Source organism: Sphaeramia orbicularis, chromosome 9 (genome assembly GCF_902148855.1).
Source record: "Sphaeramia orbicularis chromosome 9, fSphaOr1.1, whole genome shotgun sequence".
Taxonomy (NCBI): domain Eukaryota; kingdom Metazoa; phylum Chordata; class Actinopteri; order Kurtiformes; family Apogonidae; genus Sphaeramia; species Sphaeramia orbicularis.
The window spans coordinates 48788360-48805010 of NC_043965.1; the positions used below are offsets into that span (position 1 = coordinate 48788360).

At 38.4% G+C, this 16651-nt stretch overlaps 2 protein-coding genes across 4 annotated transcripts in view; both read left to right on the forward strand.

The window, feature by feature from the left end:
- The first annotated feature begins 3425 nt into the window (after positions 1 to 3425).
- Positions 3426 to 10062, forward strand: fsta (follistatin a). 3 transcript variants are annotated; one of them, XM_030144011.1, is made up of 6 exons: positions 3426 to 3974; positions 5244 to 5441; positions 5619 to 5837; positions 5959 to 6183; positions 6686 to 6916; positions 8755 to 10062. In XM_030144011.1, the coding sequence occupies exons 1-6, from the start codon at positions 3884 to 3886 to the stop codon at positions 8841 to 8843; spliced, it is 1053 nt and encodes a 350-aa protein (XP_029999871.1). In that variant the 5' UTR covers positions 3426 to 3883; the 3' UTR covers positions 8844 to 10062. The 3 variants fall into 3 exon arrangements, with proteins under 3 accessions (XP_029999871.1, XP_029999873.1, XP_029999872.1); XM_030144012.1 differs by having other exon boundaries at positions 3451 to 3974; positions 5244 to 5435; XM_030144013.1 differs by having other exon boundaries at positions 3432 to 3974; positions 5244 to 5435; positions 6686 to 10060.
- A 1076-nt stretch (positions 10063 to 11138) lies between these two features.
- The window catches only part of ndufs4 (NADH:ubiquinone oxidoreductase subunit S4), a 32664-nt gene continuing 27151 nt past the window's right edge, over positions 11139 to 16651 (forward strand). Inside the window, exons 1-2 of the mRNA XM_030144376.1 lie at positions 11139 to 11267; positions 16242 to 16320. Coding sequence (XP_030000236.1) covers positions 11185 to 11267; positions 16242 to 16320 — 162 coding nt within the window. The 5' untranslated portion in view covers positions 11139 to 11184. The remainder of the gene's footprint in view (positions 11268 to 16241; positions 16321 to 16651) is intronic.

The following is a 16651-nucleotide window of genomic DNA, read 5'->3' on the forward strand; positions in this document are numbered from 1 at the left end:
CCAAAACTTAACAAGGAAAACATGTTTTGCAAAAGCTCTTTTCACTGACTGACAGTTTGGTTTGTAAATGCAAAACACGGTTAAAAAACACACTTTGTTTCTCTAAACATAACATATCGATCAATCAAATGCATATCTATTTCATACATCATGCTTCAGAAATAACAACTTCTGGTTCTATGGAGAAACTCTGCATCAAATTCAAACCAATGAAAAGGTTTTGTCCTCTGTGTCCCAGGTGTTCAACCGGTGGTCTGATGCATATCAGCTGTGACAGTGATTTTACTGTCATTGTAATTGCAGGCGATATCCACTCCACGGACTCATCATTCACTGCTTGGATCTGTTTGAACCCGTACTGAGCCTGGGACAGTCAGTCTTGCTTGTCCTTCTGCTGATGCCATTAATGGCTTTAGGACAACAGCCAGCACTTTAAAGTTGATACAGCAGTGGCAGTAATGTACTCCCCATGTCAGGTGTTTTGGAAACTTCAACTCTTCAAAGACACTGATCTCACAAATCACACACTTGAGCCCCAGAGTGATTTGCTGAGCATAACTCAACATCCAGTGAACATTTGCAGATCAGTTGAAACTTAAAAAATGTCTCATCTAGGGATTACCAACATTAAAACTGAACTGATACAGTGAAATACATGTTCTGCTGCTTAGAACATCATTTGACATCCAGTTTGGGGGAAATAAGTCAAATTCTTGAGGCAGAGTTGGCAAAAAGAGTCAATGTTTCTAGTTGATAGATCAGATGGAATATGATACGTGCTCACTGAGACACACCTCAGAACAGAGGTCTTCAACCACTGTTTATGTGTAAATATGTTCATTAACATTTATTTTATCACAGACACTTTGTTGTTAAAATAATTTAAATAAAACGTAGACCTGTGATCAGAAATGAAAGATGAGTAACACTCAGGTTACATTTACATTTGTACTTATTATGTAATGGAGTAATAAGCATTAACAAACAATTTTTGTTTATTAATGTGTCTAATATTCAAAGTTCAATAAGGAGGTTTTTTGCTCATGCACTCTGCTAACTTATAAGCGAACAACTGTCCTGGTTCCTCCATCTGTGAATGTAGCCGATACACTAGTATGTACAAGACTCTTGTGCTCTTCTAGAACAGTAAGTACTGTTCACTTAGAAATGAAGTCGTGTAAACACATGAACATATGCAAATCTTATTTAACCTTAAATTAAAAGTTAATGTGTCTCGTAATCTGTTAAAAATGGTGTTCCTTTTAGCTAACATACAAATGTACATTGATTAACATTAGTTAATGCAATAATACTCCTTAACCAGTGGTGCTCCTGCTATTAATGTTTTAATGTATATATTATTTAGCTAATCACTGTAAGATGCTATAGACATTATATAATGTTAGTCACATTAGTTAACAGTTAATAAGTCTAACTGTTAGTCTGTGCTCACCATCATATTAGTAATAATACATCCTTGTTGTAAAGTGTTACTAAGAAAGGTGTTAATGTAATTTAAAGTGACATTAACCCCAAAATATACAACTGGGTGTTGCTTTGTCTGTGATTGTTTTTGCACGTGTCTCCTTAACTCCTCTAAGGTGTGAATGTGCAACACCAGACTCCAACACAAGAACCATGTGAGCACACAAGCATGCAGGAACTATATATATATGAAACCTTTAATTAATAGATTATTTAATCATTAGAAAGGCTATGGACATTAGAACATGCTAAACACATCAGTTAACCTGTCAGTTCATGCTTATTACTGCATTAACCAACGTTAATTAATGTAGCTTATGTTTTTGCAAAGTGTCACCAAAAAATATCAATACCATAATTTTATTTCTCTTACAGTTTAAAATTAATATAATCCAGATGAACTCAAATCAAGTTCATATTTTCTTAACCCTCAAAGACCCAAAGGCATCTACTGATCTAAAATGTTTCACAACTTTTGAACTTCTAATCCTATCAACACAGTGAAATAATTCAAGTAAAATGCACTTTCTCAGCTTTTCCACTGCATCAGATGTCTTTTTCAGATACATGGTCTCTGTAGTAAACATGGAAACACCATCAATGTCTACATGAGTTCACACAAAAAAAAAAACATGTACTTTAACAAATGACTGTGGTGGTTGTTTTTAGGTAGAATTAATGTGATACTTTCCTGAAATTATCATGTTTTCTTAATTTTTTTTTTTTTTTTTCTGACATAATAACATTTGAATGTACTTTTCTGAACATCTACATGTCAGTCAATTAAATATACAAAAATACCTGATTTTCACTGCAAAAACACGAAAGATAATATTATAACAGACGGTGATTAACCACTTTGTAGTGGTTAAATGAAGAGGGGAAATTTCCTTTGGAATTCACAAAAATAGCTCTGGGTCTTCATGGGTTAATTCTGACAGAACACTTTTATCGATCTTACCATTCAGAGATGAAGCAAAGAAAACATACTTTATAGACAGAATATAAAAAATGTGGTAATAGCTGTAGATAAACTGAATGTTGTATCTGTTTATTCTTGATAGAAAAGTAAATGTCAGCATCTTTAAGGAATAAGGTCAACTTTAGAGAAGTCACCTCAGGAGGGATGTGGACCAGTGTACCTTATTAATAACTGAAAAATGAAGTGGTGCTTGAGCTGTTTCCGGACCGGCCCGTGGTGTGGGTGCATGTGCTGTGTGGAGGCTGGACACCGGCATGTTTTGGGGGGTGGTTGGACCCAGGTGTCCGCTGTGCGCTCTGCGGAGCTGTAACCCGAGTTCCGCTGAAGAGGTCGCGCAAGGACTTCTGAAGGAGTAGAGACAGTGTAGAGCCCCAGCAGTGTGTGTGTGTGTGTGTGTGTGTGTGTGTGTGTGTGTGTGTGTGTGTGTGTGTGTGTGTGTGTGTGTGTGTGTGTGTGTGTGTGTTCATTCAATGAAACGCTACACCCTGCTCTCCTCTGTCTGAAGCCTCTTCGGAAACAGGTTTGATTATATTTAAAAGCTTGACCCGGGAGAGAAACCCAAACAACTGTCTGTTCTAATATTAGCAGAGCGGCTGCGGACTACTATGAATTCTATTATTGTCTGAGCACGGATATATATCCAAAAGGCAACTCTCATCAAAAGATTTACACTTTTTTTTCTGCAGTTGGTGGAAAAAATATCAGTTACACCCAAGTCTGAATGTGAAGGACAGGTATGAGTGGAACAGGCCCTCCTCATGGCCCAATCCATGTCATTATTATTATTATTATTATTATTATTATTATTATTATTATTATTATTATTATTATCATTATTATTATTGTTGTTGTTGTTGTTGCTGTTCCTGTCGATATTAATAATATTACAGTTATTGCCATCATTATTATTATAATTGCTTTAAAGACATATTTCATGTTAAGACGTGCGTAAAAGCGCATTGTGCGTCTTCCTTGTGTATGTTCCATAAACTAAAAGGATTAAACATTTTCTTCACCAAAACGAAATTTTCATCACTTGGCACATTTTGCCTGATTTGCTCGATGTTTCAGATACCTGACAGCGACCGGTAAGATTCAGAAGTAATGCTGGTTTGTTGTAAATGCAGGGATATTTTCCATACACTTTAATTACTCCGGCGAGAGAAAGTTGTCTGTAACGATGTCACCTGATTGGGATTGAAAGAACTTTGGTAAGAAAAAAAAAAAAGAAAAGAAAAAACTCCCCACCCCCACAGAAGAGGAGACCGCCCACCAAAGACAGTCAACCCGAGACCCCTTATAGATTTAAAAAGAGACGCTGCATTCTCAGACTGACACTTATTCAACACTGCCACCTTAAGCAGATTACTTTTGCGCTGTGTCAAATAGTACGTGGTTCCACTTTGCCTCTCCATCATGTTTAGGATGCTGAAACACCACCTCCACCCGGGCATTTTTCTCTTGTTCGTTTGGCTTTGTCACCTTATGGAACATCAAAAAGTTCAAGGTAAGCCTCTTCATCTAATTTTCTCTCCATCTTGCGTCTTTTTTTTGGGTGAACTTCGACTTTCAGGCGCACGACTGTCGGATCCTGCAAACCAAGAAACTTTTAGGAGGGAGTTTGCCTATTTCTTCACTCCGCTGATATAACTCTCCACAGCAGACAGTGCGTGCGTAGAAAACGTCCATAAAACAGGTGCCATATGGGACACTTTAAAGTGACACTATAAGACAAGTTTTTTGCAGCCTTCGCTGAAGGCGCACACGTTTGAGCCGCCACGCCGCGCTGGTGGCAGCGTCAGCTTTCCATAATACCTGAACACATTCACATACTTTTTGCATGAACATTTCAAAGTGTTTCGATGTTCTGCTCAAACCTCTAACAAACTTCATGCACATCCAGGGGGAGTTTATGGGCGTCTGTTTTCTATTTTTACGCACGCATCTAGTTGTGTTTAAAGATGTTTTTATGCGATATTAAAATGTGACAGGAATAAAAATGGAAAGTGCCTCTTTTCGTTTTAAGGCTTAAGTATATGTCAGAGACATTTGTCTTCAATTTGAACCAGTTCGTCAACACTTCATGTCATGTGTGTCTCTGTCGGTTTAAACATTCTGCTGGATGAAAGAATATTTTACGCGTTGGAAACAACACAACTTGCTTTTATTTTTTACGTGTTTAAATAAAACTTTGATTTGCAGACATTAATAAAAATTGTCCCGTGGATACATATTGTTCTGAAAGCGTTGGAGACGCTGCTGTGTTGAGTCTTATTACCTTAAAGACCGTGGTTTTCTGAAAGAGATTGGCTGCTATTTAAGACTGTCTAGACACTCCACTTTCTGTCCAGAGATAACAAGGAGGCTCTGGGAATAAAGACCCCACCACCACCCCCTCCTCCACCTCCTCCTCTCTCCAAAGATTCTCCTTACTTTTTGGTTTGTGGCTGCATTGTAAGGGCTGTCAGTCACCGATGGGATATGCAAGTGTTAACAGTCTCGCAAAGAGAAAAAGAAAAAATCAGACAAAATAGTGCCGGGAGGGCGAAAAGAGGGAGGGAGGGGGGGAGCGTCGCGGGATAATACGGGGCTTGCCTGCACTGTGTGTGTGTGTGTGTGTGTGTGTGTGTGTGTGTGTGTGTGTGTGTGTGTGTGTGTGTGTGTGTGTGTCTAACGCGTCTGGGTCAACGTGTTTCAGACAGTCAACATGCGACATTGGAGCTCTTTTTCAGTGTGTTTCTTTTTTTTGTTTTGTTTTGTTTTGTTTTGTTTCCAGCTGGCAACTGCTGGCTACAGCAAGGCAAGAACGGGAGGTGCCAGGTGCTCTACATGCCCGGGATGAGCAGGGAGGAGTGCTGTCGGAGCGGACGGCTGGGGACATCCTGGACCGAAGAGGACGTCCCCAATAGCACGCTGTTTAGGTGGATGATCTTCAATGGCGGAGCCCCTAATTGCATACCTTGCAAAGGTGGAGGTGCACTCATTTCCCTTCGTTTCCACATAATACACCTCAGTCAATGCATTTCATTGTGCAGTTATCATGATTTACGCGCAAAAATGCGTGCGTAAATCGCTCTATTAATGCAGTATAGTTGAACGCACAAGTCCATAATCCTAACTGGCGTCACATAACACCGGCGTTTTATTTTAGAAACCTGTGATAATGTTGACTGCGGGCCTGGGAAGAGGTGCAAGATGAACAGGAGGAGTAAGCCCCGCTGCGTGTGCGCCCCAGACTGCTCCAACATCACCTGGAAAGGACCGGTGTGCGGCTCGGATGGCAAGACCTACAAAGATGAATGCGCACTGCTGAAGGCGAAGTGTAAAGGCCACCCCGACCTGGATGTGCAGTACCAGGGAAAGTGCAAGAGTAAGCCACTGTTCGGACTGTTTGTTTTTGTTTTTGTTTTTTACAGCATGCATTAAAAACCCCGCGGTTGCCTCTTATTTGAGTTTTTTTTCACCAAACATTTCTAATTCTTTGTGAACAGAAACGTGCCGTGACGTCCTGTGCCCCGGCAGCTCCACGTGCGTGGTGGACCAGACAAATAACGCATATTGTGTGACGTGTAATCGGATTTGCCCCGAGGTGACGTCTCCCGAGCAGTACCTGTGTGGAAATGACGGGATCATCTACGCCAGCGCGTGTCACCTGAGAAGAGCTACCTGTCTGCTGGGCAGGTCCATCGGGGTGGCGTACGAGGGCAAATGCATCAGTAAGTGTGACCCCACAGCACGTGGAGGCTGCAGACTTCTGCAGGACTCTGAATACTGTTTGAATGCATTTACTTTTCTGGCCCTGTTGTTCACTCTCCATTTTTGCCAACATTCCACTAAGGAGGGGGTCTCAGAAAGAGTGTGCGCATGTGCGTTAGTAGTTTCTAGTGTTTGCTCAAGAAATGATAGACATCTTATTATTTCCTGATGTTGGCAGCCTGTTGTCCCATATGGGAGAGAGGAAAACAGGGGAGTGCTGGGGGCCATGAAGACATGCTTCAAGTTAATATTTGAGTCAGATTGCATCCAGAGAGCAGTCAGTCTAAATCATGTAGTCTTAAAAATGCCACAAGATTTAACCCAATAAAGCAGGATTTACTTTATATTCCAAGCTTAGCTCTCCAAAAAACCTGATGTTGCTTGAAAAGCGTCAATGATAATCCATCTGATCAGAGGTTTCTCATGTGCTGATTCCTCTCCTCTCCTTCTCTGCCCTCCTAGAAGCGAAGTCGTGTGAGGACATCCAGTGCAGCGCAGGGAAAAAGTGTCTGTGGGATGCCAGGATGAGCCGGGGACGCTGCTCACTGTGCGACGAGACCTGCCCGGAGAGCAGGACAGATGAGGCGGTGTGCGCCAGCGACAACACTACATACCCCAGCGAATGTGCCATGAAGCAAGCTGCTTGTTCAATGGGGGTACTGCTGGAAGTCAAGCACTCGGGATCTTGCAACTGTAAGTAAATCACAAAAGAAAAATATGAAACAACACCTCCCCCTGTCCCTTTCTCCAAGCAAAAAGACAATATTTGTGTTGCTTTCCCAACTATTCCCTGAGAGTGCCCTCCTTCACCCCCACTATTCTCCCCTCATTCAACCAACCAATCAACCAACCAACCAACCAACCAATCAGTCAGTCAATCAATCAGTCAATCCCACCCTTCCAGGCCACTTCACCAACACCAAGCACATCTTAAGCAGAAAGGACTTGGGAATGGAAGAACTTGCATGTCTTTGTCACTGGCTTTTGTTTTGTTCTTGTATTTTTCCAATCTGCAAAACAAAATAACAGGAAGGCAATGAATGAATGAACGAACGAATGAATGAATGAAGCAGGCTGTCCTGAGAGTCTGGTCAGTAACTCAAATAATAAAGTATTGTTGTTTGCAGTGGAACAATCCTGATATTTATAGCTTAATCGCTGATATAGTAGAGACCTGCCGGAGCCTTAAATCCCATTTTTGTTCATTTTTACAGCAGCGGTCATATCTACAGTCTGTAAACAGTCCCACAGTCATATGCTAATTTCAATGGTGTATTTGTATTATTTTTGTTTCTGTTGTTTTTTTTTTCTTTTGGCTGTAATCAATCACTTCAGAATATAATAATGCACTGCCTCTTGTGACATACATCACGCTGCCAACGTGTCAACATATAAGAACCCTTTTTTAAACTCTATTCATACGACTGTGCATAAGGTGATTGTAACATTGGTGCCATGATTTATGACTAATGGTTCATGCAGAGACTACCTATTTGTTTGATTGCTCCTACTCTCCCATAAGACAAAAAAGAAAAACATCAATTTGAACAACAGCCTCAAGGAAGGATCAAATTTACATTCCAAGTTGCCAAGTTGTGAAAGAGATGTCTCCCTGTTTTTTTCTATCTCTTCTCCTGACTGAGTACCTTAATGTGACGTGCCTCGAGGTATGCAATGGAAACCAAGGGACCAACTTTATGATCACCTCATGAGCTAAAAAATAGAATATAATGTGATATTTTACAGTGTGCAGGATAAGCATTCAGATGCTTGTAGAATCATTCTATTACTCCTCATCTCAAGCATTAGGAAAATCAGCTAACTTCTATTGTTCGTGCTTATTTTTGCCAGTGAATGTGTTGTCTATCAGAATATGTAAATCCATTTGGATTGATGAGGGACTGCCTGTTTTGTTTTCTTCTTTTTTTTTGTTATTGTCAACTCTTGCTCTTGCTTGTGTGCTTTTTTTTTTTTTTTTTTTTTTTTTAATGTCCGATGATGTAAATCTCTTCTGTAAAAAGAAAAGAGAAAATACCTCAGAGCTGTGTTGATGATGTTTGACCTGCTTCCCAGGCTGTCAGTCAGTCAGTCAGTCAGTCAGTCCTCCGTCTCCACTCAAAAAAAAAAAGAAAGAAAAAGATATTAGCTAATCCTAGAACACCAGAGCATATGTTTTGTGTGTGTGTTATGTCATGTGTGTCTGCTTCTAGGACCCCCCCCCCCAAAAAAAAAAAAAAAAAATTAACTACCACCTCTTGTGCATCCATCCATCCCTACCTTTCCTCCCACTTCTCTTTTTTGCAATCCTGACTTGCTACAATATGTACGTTTAGCAGTTGTCGCACATAATCACACACACATAACCAATCATAAAACAAATGACAAACAAATTAGTCCGAGCTTGTGTGTCAGTGGCTTTTGTTGTGAGCTTTTTTTTGTCTTTTTTTTTTTTTTTTTGAGAACATTCAGTGATATTCTGCGCTGTTGTGGTCCATATTCATACAACAGCTACCATATATTCTCCCATTTAGCTATTACAGAAGACCAGGAGGAGGATGAGGAAGATGAGGACTCAGACTACATGGCCTATGTCCATTTATCTTCTGTACTGGATGGATAGGCCCCCCCTCCCCCCATCACTGTAGGGGAACAGTCCTATAGGGCAAAGGAATCATGTCCTTACTGTACATTATGTGTATGCTTATTTATTTTTTAATGGAAAAAGGAAGTATACATATAGTTCAGTCTGCTAGATGTTTATTTATACGTTTTTTGTTTGTTTTTTTTTTTTGTTTCGTTTGTTTTGTGTGTGTGTGTGTGTGCGTGTGTGCGCGTGTGTGTGTGTGTGTTTTGTAATTTATACATTTACAATGTCAGGCTTACTATCTACCATTATATAATGTGTTACCCCTCATTTCACCCCTTTTTGTTGTTGTTCCTTTTACTTTCTTTCTTTTTTTTATCATGAAGAAATATATTTGTCCAAAGAGAAGCAGTGTTATTTATTTGTCCTGTTACCGTGTAAGTATATAAAGTCCTCTACAAGCTGTAAATTGCATTCCCTGAGCTGTAAAAATCTGCTTGTTAAAACTGTCAAATCTCTATCACAGATGTTTATGTCACACATACATATGTACGTAAATGCATGTTTAGGCTGTGTGTTTATTTATTGGGAATATATCAATCATTTTATGTACAGAAGTGTTAACTGGTTTGTTTACAACTCATAATAACTGACCAAAGGGATTCTCTCAATGGTTTTGTTTTTTGTTTTTGTTTTTTAATTTTTTGTTGTATTATTTCTTTTTTTTTTTTTTTCAAAATACACAACAGTGATGACATGGAAGAGAAAAAAAGAGCCATTTGTTTTTCTTTTCTAACTTTTCTTCAGTTTTAGTTCTTTAGATGATTCATTTCCACATGGACTTCATTAGACATTATTCAATAGCAGTTTGTCTCAAAATGTTATAGCAAAGGTAAGTTTTTGGATAATACTTGATTATTTTTTGGAAACAATGTGCCATTAACATTTGTGTGTTGTCTTTTTTTCTTTTTCTTTTTTTTGCCATTGTGCTCCATAATGCTCTTGCAGAGCTGAAATAGTTTAAAGTACCACTGCAGTACTTGACACTATATCAGACTTCATCACTGTTCTCTTCTTTTTGTTTCTTTTTTTGTCAGAATGCATTTTTATTTTCAAACATCACAAGAGAAATACAAAATTCTGTTATGAATATATAGTTTTGTATTTTTTATGTAAATGTCATATGTACATACAAAGTTTGATGGTATTTGTACAGATATGAAGAGTGAAACAATAAAAGTTTTTTTTCCTTATACTCAGACTCTGCTGTTTAATTGCTGTTTGGAAGTTACATGTTCCACTTTTGACAATGTATCTTAAGAGCTGTCTAGAACTGCAACAATTATTTTTAATTCATTCATTAGGCGTCAACTACACCAACTATTTAAAGAATCACTTCACAATTTGAGTACTTTTTAAAAGAAAAATGTCAGAATCCTCTGATTCAAGCTTGTTTCTAGTTTCTTTCCTGCTCTGTGACAATAAATTGAATACTTTTGGAAAATGGATCAAACCAAACATTTAAGGGCATCATCATTTTTCATCATTTTATGGGACTTTGTAAAAAAAATTAACAAATTCATTTATCAATATTAACAAAAAAAAAAAAAAACATTTGTTGCAGCCCTAGAGTTGTTGTGCACCAATATCTCAGCTTATATTAGAACATTTTTGGATATATTAGACATAAATAAATATTATACTCTGCTGTGGTGCAATTTTTTTTTTAAAATTTAACGTTAAGTTTCAGCTCAGTGTGACAAACTTATTGCATAAGCCATTTCATTCATTTGACGTGGCCAAATACAAACCATATCCAAAAATATGACTAGAAAACAACCTATAGGTGTAGTTAGGCAATACAATAATAATAATGTCTACAAAAACTGTAAGTCATCATCATCACATCGAAATGTCATTTTAATTAAAGAACTTTTCAAATTTGAATTACAAATTTTTACACATATAACCAATAAATTAGATTTTAATGAGGAATTTATTTTCAGCACTTCAAACCTGTGTTCATTAGTGTTACAGTCACTATACTGGCAAATTTAACACGTAAAAAGAGGAAATTGGAGAAAAAATAAATAGTTTTCAGGAGTAAGTCCAAACCACAGATACTGGGTCATTACTGTTACATGTGTTGGGTTTCTCACCATTAATACGACGGCCATCGTTATTTGTGATATGAGGCAAACACCCGATCCCTAACCAGACTGTAGATATGTCTGGACATGTCTCGCTGTATGTGTGACATCCTTGCGAAGTCATTTCAGTATGCAGCATCGCACTCCTTTCTGTGCCAGCTGTCTCCGTCACGCATACGCACTGTTTGTTCCTTCTCGCTCGCCGTACGTCATTGTTGACAACAAACATGGCGTCCTCAATGTCACTTCTGGGCTTGGGACGTTTATCTGTGATCAATGCTGCTTCTAAAATGTTCCTCAGACCTATCAGGTAAATGCCAATAAGTTGTTTGTTAGTTTCTATTATCAAGTGTGTTACTAAGCGCCAGAGTGTTTGAAATATTAAAACTAAAGCCCTTCAAAGACGGAGCAAGGAGGCCGTGTGTGTAGCATGGTACAGGCTAACATGGGACTATAAGCTAGCAAGCGTTAACACTAAACAACACATTTCAGAGGTTTTGAAATATTTACTGGCACTATATGCGAGTTTATGCACGTATTCTTAACTTTACAGCTATATTTAATCTTTAAATGCTCTAAGCTAACGCTTCCTGTCCGTCTTACCCCGTGCCCTTCTATCATTCGGCTAGTCGGCTAATTAGCAAGTGTTGGGCTTTTATAAGTAGTGAAATCAGTTTAGCGGCAAACTTAATTTAACACTGCTCACCGCTCGACATAACATGTGCTACATATCATCACCAATAACTGGCGAGACAGTGAAACCTTATTGAATCACAAATCTCCGGAAAGACGAATACAACTCAGTCACTTCCAGCAAAGCCTTAGTTCAGGAACAAGCATCCGTTTTTTTACATAAACACAGATGCGGTGATGTTCAAATGCACCTCAAGTCTTATAGTAACAGGTCATAGTTTATTCTCTTACGTCATTCATGTTATATGTTCATCATATATTCAATGTCAGGTTGTTTTAAATCATTTTATCCAGTGTATTTTTGGAGATACAATTTATTGACCACATATTATTGGTGCTGTTCTCATTTGTGGTTTGCATAAGGGTATGTATTTCTTAATCTATGTTTTGTTTTGGCCTGATTTGTGTGACTCTTTATGTAGTGCTTGATAGTTGACAAAATATCGTGAAACAACTAGGCTATAGTAAATTCAACAGTGACTCCAGTATCCTTGTATCAGACACATCTAAATTATATCTTCCCTACCAAGTTATCTATCTATCTATCTATCTATCTATCTATCTATCTATCTATCTATCTATCTATCATGATCACAATGTACATACATAGAGTGGTCACATAGCAGAACACACAAAAAACTCTACTTCCAAATTTTCAAGCCAATTGAGAAGTCTGTGTGATAGAGAAGAATTTATAGAATTATGAAAATCATAAATTTTCACCTTTCTCAGTGCAGTTATTATTCCCAAGTACCTTACATCCAACATTCTACAAATCTAGTAATTCTTTCCCAATAGAGATATTCCAGTTCTCTGATCAAAGTATCTGTAATCCTATATGCTGCAGATTATCAGTTTTCCCAATACCATGCAGCACTAGTTGGTAATAACATGTTTTCTTACTCGGTCCTAGGTTTACCATGGAGCTGAAGGGATTTTGATAGTAGGTGCTAAGATGTAACAGTATTTGAGACTTTTAATGACAAAGTAATGATGCATTCAGCTTTGTTGCAGTTCCCTGTGTTTGAGCTAGAATCTGAACTGACCTGACAGCACACGTGACAACATGACATCTCTACTAATTTAATCTAAAGTCCACATTTACCCATCATTAGGCTAGCATTAACATTGAAACATCAGTGACAAATATGTGTCCCACACTAGAAGACTGTCCTTGAAAATATTATGTACTTACCAGTATTCTGTAGCAGCTGTTGTTTTCTGACTAAAACAAATGACAAGGCTGACTAGGGATGCATTAACATGTGGTTATAATGTCCTGTTTGACCATGTGTGTGCATAAACCTGCATTTCAAATTGATCCTCAAAGCAAGACCAAGGCAGGACAGCAGTTTCAACAGATGTTTTGAGGCTTTTCCTAATGTGTGCATGACAACACTTAGCTAAAAGAATTTTGTAGTTTACATGTGAGTTTTTGTTTTGCCAGACAAAGTGAAACGATATGAGGCACAAGAGAGTTGATTTCTCTGTTAACAAAGAGATTAATATTCCTATCCCAGTTGGACAACACAGAGGAATTTCTCAGCCCTTGACGCGTCTTAATAAAGATACTGATGATAAGACAGTTCATTGGCTTAAAAACTTGGCTTTTTAAACAAAGCAAGGAAGACGGCAGATCTGTAATTTGACTAATGGTATTTATGTTTCAAGAGTAATGAATACTTCAGGATGGAACTAAAGCTAATGGTCATTAGTTTAATTTCATTAGTGCACTGTCAGTTATATTGTGGCCTTTGTTGTTAAGGCTGTGTCATATGACTAAAATTCCATATCATATTGGGGGCATTTCATATCCAGATAATGGCACACATATCCTCCTGAGACCCAGGAAGGTACAACATTTTTCACATTAAATAATTGCTTCAATGGAAACGACATGATGCAACAGTTTTTCCCAGATACTTAAAAAAAAAAAATGGAATGTCCTTTGCAGTGGACAGTGTTTTTTGTTTGTTTGTTTGTTTGTGTGTTTTTCCCTCTAAGTAAGGCTGTAACTCTGGCACTGCTGGGTCTCAGGAAGACATGGCTCATGTTGTCTAAATTCAACAAATAACCATTTAAAATAAATGGGCCACATGTAAAGGGCCTGTTTCTCATTCCATTTTACGTTTATGTTTATGCATTTGGCAGACGCTTTTTTCCAAAGCGACTTACAGGGGAAAACCAATTAAATCACTCAATCAATCAAATTTTATTTATATAATGCCAGATCACAAAAAAAGTTATCTCATGACACTATATATAGAGTTGGTCAAAACCAGACTCTAAGCCAAGAGAGACAGAAACCCAACAGAATCCTCCAGGAGCAAACACTTGTGACTGGTGACAGTGGTGAGGAAAAACTTCCCTTTAACAGCAGAAACCTCGAGCAGACCCAGACTCCTGGAAGATGGCCATCTGCCTTGACCAGTTGGGGTTAAAGAGAGAGGGTAAAGAAAGAGAAAAAGAGAGAGTGATAGAGACTGGGGGAGAAGGGGGTAGTAGGGGGAGACACATGGAGGCAGTTGAGGATAAGTGAGTGGTGATGATGAGGGCAGGGAAGAGGCAGGACCACCGCAGCAGGTCCAGAAATAATCCTGGAAGAATCTGTGATAATCCTGGGAGAAACCTCATTAGATTATTTAAAATGGAATGTTTGAAAGTGTTAGGATAGGAGGTGCTCTCGGAAGAGCTGGGTCTTCAGGAGCTTCTTGAAGATAGGCAGGGATGCCTCTGTTCTTGTAGCACTTGGTAGGGCGTTCCACCAACGTGGAACGACCCATGAAAAGAGCCTGGATTGTCTTGTGCAAGGTCTGGGGACCACCAGACTACGTTCCCTAGATGAGCGGAGTGGTCGTGGGGCAACATAAACTTTTATCAGTGCACCTAGGTAGGTAGGAGCAGACCCACTGAGAATTTTGTAGGCTAGGATTAAAGATTTGAATTTGATGCGGGCAGCTATGGGTAGCCAGTGTAACTCTATGAGTAAGGGGGTGACATGTGCCCTTGAATTTTGAAACTAATACCCAGGAAATTAATAATGTCCTCTTTTTATTTGATTTTTTTTTTTCTCTTATTTTAGAAGCTATATGCCAACTTTCAATTAAACTTCTGATTCAGTGTAAAGTAAATATACAAAGTCTTCACCTAACTGATAAAAGAGGTTAGTGTTGTTTGAGTGTGTTGTGCAGACTGTTCAGTGACATAGTGTATAAAGTACAGTTTTCTGGACCTGGATCTGTCACATGGATGCACATTTTACTCCTGCATTTATATGGAGGATGGCAAAGATCATGTGAGCAGTGTGATTTACCACATAATGAAATAAATAATAGACCATACTATGAAAGGATATGGGCTGAATTGATGCAAGCTGCTGTTTCCCAACCAAAAAAACAATTTTAAAAGCTTTTTTTCCTGGCCATTGGGGACCCAAAGGCAAAAAATACAGTTTCTTCTGCTGGTTAACTTTTTGATGAGGAAAGTCACCTATTATTTTCAAAATAGAAACTGTGCATTGACTTCATCAATGAGCACATTTGTTTAACATTTCACTATGATGTTTTCAGATTCTCAATGCATCATTTTTCATCAAATAAAAAAGTCTTTCTATAACTTCTAACTCCACAAACCTTGAGAATGTATGTAAATGGTATGTGTTTACTGTTGTTGTTTACTATGCTATTACCATTTAATCCCATTGGTTTTGAGACAGCAGTTGGCACTACTCTGGCAGAATGGACCACGATATTTTTTTATTTTCACACAACATGTATTGTCAAATGACACAGCCATACTTGTTATGAACGTGACAAACTAGAAAATACATGCTTGGTTTTACCTGCTAAATACTTGTCTGTTCATGAGCATGACATTATTTTATTTTTATTTTTACTACATATGGCTTTAATCACATACAATCACCACAGATTCTGATTGTTTCAGTTCCAGTTCATTATGTTGGTCTCAAATATCGACGGGTACATTTGCAAGGACAGATGCCAAAGCAGTTATATTAACTTTTTTAAAAATTTTATTTAAGTTTACCAGTGATTGCAGAGGTGACTAAAGAGGAAAAGGCAAATTGGATTTTATAAATGGATATCAGAACATTCAAAGTAAGATTGATTTGTATCAGAGATACTCAGACAAGTTCTGTTCTTTACATTTGATTATTTTTCTCCCTAGGGTTTCAGTTATAGCAGGAGATGTAGAATGTGTTTTACTCTGGCCTTCCCTGGCTGAGCCTTGATGGCACATTGCTGTTTTGTGACAGGACACGGCTGCACATTCACAAAGAGCCACACAGTCCTCGCCAGACATTTGACCACAGCCAACATTAAGCACGTCCTGTCATTAGGATGAGAGCGAGAGTCTGCCAGAGATGCACCAGACAGAACTAATAGATGGCGGGGGGGATTCCCTCCTTGTCTCTTCCTTTTTACTTTACCCTCTCCCTATCGCTTCCTCCAAGATAGGCAGCAGTCACACAGTGTAACTAGTTTGTGTAATGTTCTTTTTTTTGGTGTTGTTGTTTGTTTGCCTTTGGTTGTTTGTGCTTTGCGTGTAATATCCATGTATTGGTTTTCAGGTCTACAAGCACATCCACTGCGAGGCTGGCAGAGAAATCAGGACAAGACACGCAACTTATTACAGTTGATGAGAAATTGGTAAGGATCCTTCCCTGTTCAACGTGACACATAAGCTGGTGTTTGATCTACTATTTTCCAATTAGGCAGCGCTTGTATCAGATGGTGCCATTTCAGGTCTTTGTAAAAAGAGTTCAAAACTATCATGCCAAAAACAGTGTCCATTAAGTAATATTCATCAGACGCTAGGTTTTGTTAGACCATAGCAAAAGTGACACATATAACACTGGCAGTTCATTAATTTATTCTGCACACTTTGTTGATGAAGTTGGTTAAACAAGCAGATCATTTATTAAATGTAGTTTAGTTGAAATTTTAAAAGAATGTTGTTGGAATTCAGATCGTCATCCAG